Source organism: Saccopteryx bilineata, chromosome 4, assembly GCF_036850765.1.
Source record: "Saccopteryx bilineata isolate mSacBil1 chromosome 4, mSacBil1_pri_phased_curated, whole genome shotgun sequence".
Taxonomy (NCBI): domain Eukaryota; kingdom Metazoa; phylum Chordata; class Mammalia; order Chiroptera; family Emballonuridae; genus Saccopteryx; species Saccopteryx bilineata.
In genome coordinates, this window is record NC_089493.1 from 96,059,136 (window position 1) to 96,064,071 (window position 4,936).

At 51.9% G+C, this 4,936-nt stretch overlaps 1 protein-coding gene across 3 annotated transcripts; it reads right to left on the bottom strand.

Moving 5' to 3' along the window:
* Positions 1 to 1,289: 1,289 nt before the first annotated feature.
* On the bottom strand, positions 1,290 to 4,608 carry LOC136334734 (zinc transporter ZIP2-like). Of its 3 annotated transcripts, none has more exons than XM_066275336.1 (4): positions 4,358 to 4,608; positions 4,048 to 4,178; positions 3,778 to 3,828; positions 1,290 to 2,908 (listed from the first exon to the last, which is right to left on the bottom strand). In XM_066275336.1, exons 1-4 carry the CDS (start codon positions 4,470 to 4,472, stop codon positions 2,276 to 2,278), a joined length of 930 nt encoding a protein of 309 aa, XP_066131433.1. In that variant the 5' UTR covers positions 4,473 to 4,608; the 3' UTR covers positions 1,290 to 2,275. The 3 variants fall into 3 exon arrangements, with proteins under 3 accessions (XP_066131433.1, XP_066131434.1, XP_066131435.1); XM_066275337.1 differs by having other exon boundaries at positions 2,633 to 2,904; XM_066275338.1 differs by having other exon boundaries at positions 2,807 to 2,908; positions 3,778 to 3,823.
* Positions 4,609 to 4,936: the final 328 nt, after the last annotated feature.

Sequence of the window (4,936 nt, forward strand, 5' to 3'; positions counted from 1 at the left end):
TTTCTTTACTTATTTCTTTCCTATAAGGTTTCCAGAGAACCAAGCAGCCCCACCTAAGCTCTCTCCCATTGCTTCCTCTATCCTGGGCCCTTCCTGTTGCACTGTCTCCATCTTTAATAAAGTTACTCTCAAAATCACTTGGACTTGTGTTGTGAAATTTTTCCCGCACAATGTTAAGAACCCACACAGTACCAGCTGAACCTAGGCAGGCCTGAAGGGCCTGGTCCCCTGTCTGGCAACACATCCAAAAACTTGTTCTGAGTGTGTTACATGTGTGTGCATTTCACATGTCAAGAAACCAGAATAGGACGTGCTTCAGGGAAATTATTTCCTGTGTCAGACATTTGTATTTAGCTTTGCCTTTAGCTAGGCTTCTCATGGATCCCTGGGTGTGTAAGCTGGGTTGGTGAGGGGGGTTATACATCTTAATTTGTGGGGAGGGGAATGGTAAGGACAGAAGATGGAAATGAAATGAGCCAAGAATGAAACTCAGAGGAGACCTTGCCCATGTTAGGGCCACTTGGGCTTCTACACTGACTGTATTCAGAGGGGCGAGCTGGTGAGGGTGCCTGAGCTTGCAGGGCACACCTTCTCTCTCCCTGTCTCGCCACCCAGTCTGACATATTCCTCCAGCTCATGGGTCGGGGCTGGGCAGCAGTCGTCTTGCTCCTCCTCCATTCCAGATAATCAGTTTTTGTACTTGTGCAGTTTTTTGTTTGTTTGTTTGTTTGTTTGTTTTTTTGTATTTTTCTGAAGTTGGAAACAGGAAGGCAGTCAGACTCCCGCATGCACCCAACCGGGATCCACCCGGCATGCCCACCAGGGGGTGATGCTCTGCCCATCTTGGGGCATGCTGCGAGGAGAGCCATTCTAGCGCCTGAGGCAGAGGCCACAGAGCCATCCTCAGCGCCCGGGCAAACTTTGCTCCAATGGAGCCTTGTCTGCGGGAGAGGAAGAGAGAGACAGAGAGGAAGGAGAGGGGGAGGGGTGGAGAAGCAGATGGGCGCTTCTCCTGTGTGCCCTGGCCGGGAATCGAACCCTGGACTCCTGCACGCCAGGCTGACGCTCTACCACTGAGCCAACTGGCCAGGGCACTTGTGAAGTTTTTAAGAGAAATTATAGGGGTTACTCACCTGAAAGATGGATGGTCCAGTGGGGGTGGGGAGGGGCCAGAGGCATAGTGGCAGGCAGGGCAGGTAGAAGGAAAGCCATTATGTTGCAATAGAGCCAAATGGTCGTCCTTGGAATCCATCTGGCGCTTTTCTCCCTTTCAACACACTACTCTGGCTTTTTCTTTTTTTATTAAAAATTTTTTTCAATTACAGTTGACATAGAATATTATATTGACTTCGACATATGTACACATAGTGATTAGACACTTACATAACTTATGATCTCCCCACAAGTCTAAATCCCAGTGGACACCATTTATAGTTATTACATTATTGACGATACTCTCTATGCTGTACTTCACATCCCCAGACACACTGCTTCTTAATTCCTCAGCACAAGGCAGCTGGAGGCAAACAGAAGTTCAGAGCAATCAAGTAGTTGTGTCCCAAGGCCACATGGGGCTCAGTGTAAAAATTAGAAACCAGTTGGAAATAGGCTTCACTAAGCCTGATCTCAAGAGCCTATTGAACATGTGGGTGGCTGATAACCCCTTATTAGGGAGTGTAGTGGGTGTGGTTAGTATAGGAAACCATCTAGAACCCATGGCTTGTTTTTAAACCTTTTCTTCTGTAAATGCTGGAAACTGGCTCAGTATCTCAACACCTGGGGGTAAGGTGGAGTGTGTTGTTGGAATTTCAGCAATGCTCCCATGTCTGGGGAACATGGCTGCAAATGACAAAACAGCTGGGGGCCCTGGTTCCAGAAGACTGCAGCCAGCACTCACCCTCCCACCCCTACTGCACTCAGCAGCTCTTAGGTAACCTGGGGAGATGAAGGGTAGATAACATGCCTGAAGAGGGAAGGTAAAATGGACGCTTTATTACCCACAGTAGCAAAACTGGGACAAGGGTCCAATCTGGAGTGATGGTCTTCATATCAATTCCTAATGTAGGCACTCAATCTCAAACATCTTTTCTCAGTCCTGGATGAGATGTGGGATCTCATGTAGGAAAAGTCAGGCTTTATAGTTCATGAGGATGATGCCTAGTGAATCCCATGTAGTCTTGTGAAGAAATGTCTGAGGGCCAAAGCCATTTGGGAGGTGTCTCCTGGTGGTAGGGACATCATTCTAGATGGGTTCATCAGAAAAGTCAGTAACCTCTCAGGCCCACAAGGCAATAAAGGCCATGAAGGCAAAACCAGCAGCTACACAGCCCCACTTGACCAGAGGGGCCTCGGGCCCAGCTAGCTCCCTGGGCAGAATTTCTAGGAAGGTGACATACAGGAAGGTGCCAGCTGCCACCCCCTCTAACACAGCCTGGGCTAAGCCTTGCCCCCCTGAAGAGGCTCCTCCAGCCACAGCCAGCCCAAGGGCTAGGCCCAGGGGGCACATGAGAGCAAATGACACTATGGAGAACACAGCCCATCGCGACCCAGTGCCGGCCTGCACCAGCCGCAGTCCTACACCAAACACGACGAGCCCCTTGTGAGCCAGGACAGCAAAACACAGCTGCACAGTGGCTGCTACCGTTGTCTGCAGCCCCACGGCCAGCCCTTCAAACACCGAGTGGAAGGAGAGCGAGAGCAAGAGGATGAGGGCTCGAAAGGGACTCGGAGAGGGAGATGGTAGAGGTCCATGGCTGTGGAGTCCAAGGGCGTGAGCCCCGCCTACTTCCTTCTCCTGCACTTTGGATCCTCCATCGGCTCCAGGGCAGCACTGCAGGGCCATCGACTCCAAGAGGAAGACAAGGAAGAAGCCCAGGGAGATGATGAGCTCTCCGTAGGGATAGTCTGTCTGGGAACAGAGAGAGGGGCTTTCGGAGGGTGTTGGGCAAACAGGTGTGTTAAGCTTGCTTGTACTTTGCCTTATTGGTGCATGAGCACAGGGCAGCAACCACATGTGTGTAGTCTATGTAAGGCTGCAGGTGCTTGCCCTCAGGGTGGCAGATTGTAGGTTGGGGATTGCCTTCTGCCATTGGTAGCGGCCATTTCTTGCTATTGTTTGCTGGAGAAGGGGTTTCCCCCACCCCAGCCTGTTTTGCTCATGAGGAGAGAGAGAGAGAGAGAGAGAGAGAGAGAGACAGAGACAGAGAGAGAGAGAGACAGAGAGAGAGAGAGAGAGAAGCATTTTTCCCTGCCTGCTTGCTCATCTGCCACTGCGAGACTCTAATAAAGGAATGGCCCACCATCCTCCGGCTTCACAGTTCCTTTACCATCTGCCTGAATCCAATGTGAACCTGAATGGCTACGGCCACCAGCCTTGCAGATGGGAAAGGAAGGAAGGTTCAATGGAGGCAGCAGGATGGGAGACTGGAGAGGATGCAGAATGTGGAACTAAAACGTTAAAAAGGGGAAGGGAAGAAGCCTGGAAGAGATGAGGACATGCAACACGAACACTAGAGGGACCAAGGGGTGCAGTGTCAGTAGGGCTGAATATGGGAAAACGAAGAGCATGTCTGAGGGGCCAGCGAAAGAGGGAGAGAGTAAACAAGAGCTTTGCTGGGGTTCCATAAACCCAAGGGATCGGTTGGCCCCCTCCTTTCCCTGTAGAGCCTGAGCTGAGGAGCACAGGGATTCTTGGGGTTCTTCACGGCATCTCCTCAAAGGGTCTGGCACGAGGAGTCTGGTCTCCTCATCCTGCAGATCAGGGAGGGAGATACTTACATGAGCTGAATTAGCAACATCAGAACAATTTCCCTCACTCGCTGTCCTATTCTAGGAAGAAAAAAGCAGAAATCAGATGGGAGATGGAGCAAGTCAGCTTCCCTTCAAGTCCACTGCTCTCCTTAAAGCCCAGCGTGACCTGCCATCCTTCCACACGAGCGTCATCTTTCCCATCGGCCCCCGCGCGTCCTTGGCTCCATCACTTTCCCGCCTGTCTCCCCTTGGTTCTGCTCGGCATTCTGGCCCCAGCCCTGCAACCCAGCTGCTCACCAGCATCGTGAACTTCTGGATCTCTGATTCGATTTCCTCCAGGGCTTCGGCAGTCATGTGCATGAACCCTGCTCCCAGGAAAACACCGGCAGAAACGCAGCCCAGAAGGCCGAGGACCCGGCGGTGGCGACCTACGAAAAGCAGGAGTTGCAATCCAGTGGGAAATGAGATTGACAAAGGTGACTAAAGAGCAACAGGCAGCACCCATCATCCAGGCTTGGGGGTGGCAGGAGAATCAGAGCCGGTGTCAGGATAGGGTGACAGGTTGAAGTCACTCAGGTTATGGGACAAAGATGTGGAAGGGCAATACCTCCAGCCGCCTCGATCTGGAACCATTTGAAGCAGATGGGAATAAGGCCACACACCAGGGTGACGGCCAGCAGGGCAAACAGGCAGCCAATTTTTGCTCCTAGTAGTGGCTCCATCCGTGGGGTACAGGATAAGCAGAGGCCTCGGAACGGCAAATGGAGTTAAAGCTTTGGAGCAAGAGTGGAGCCTCAGGTGGTCAAAACTGCAGTCTCCACTCCCGAGCTTAAGGAGGCCGTTGGATCCAGTTTTGTGCTGCCTCTGCGCAGCCTTGCATAGCTAACTGGGGCCCGGCCCCAGCTTTCCACCTCCCCTGCATGGAGGCTCCTCCCCTGGCTCACACCGAAACCAGAAACTCCAGACTCCCTGCCAGGCACAGCCCTGTGCCGTCTTCTCCCTTCAGTTCCATGACTAATCCAAGGGCTGTGGATTTAGTTCATGCCTGGGGCTGGTCTAATCCAGTCTGTGGTAACTGCTTCCTGGTTGTTTTGTGTTGGGGACAATCTGGTTCTGCCTCACTCAAGACATTTGATCTAAGCCATCCATACCTTCTCCACCCCAACCCAAGTCTTATAGGTTGCTA

Excerpts from the sequence above, each read along its gene's own strand:
- LOC136334734 (XM_066275336.1), bottom strand. The coding sequence starts at position 4,472 with ATGGAGCCACTACTAGGAGCAAAAATTGGCTGCCTGTTTGCCCTGCTG. Across the intron at positions 4,179-4,357 it reads CCAGATCGAGGCGGCTGGAG|GTCGCCACCGCCGGGTCCTC; the intron begins GTATTGCCCTTC and ends TGCTTTTCGTAG. Across the intron at positions 3,829-4,047 it reads TCCAGAAGTTCACGATGCTG|AATAGGACAGCGAGTGAGGG; the intron begins GTGAGCAGCTGG and ends TTTTCTTCCTAG.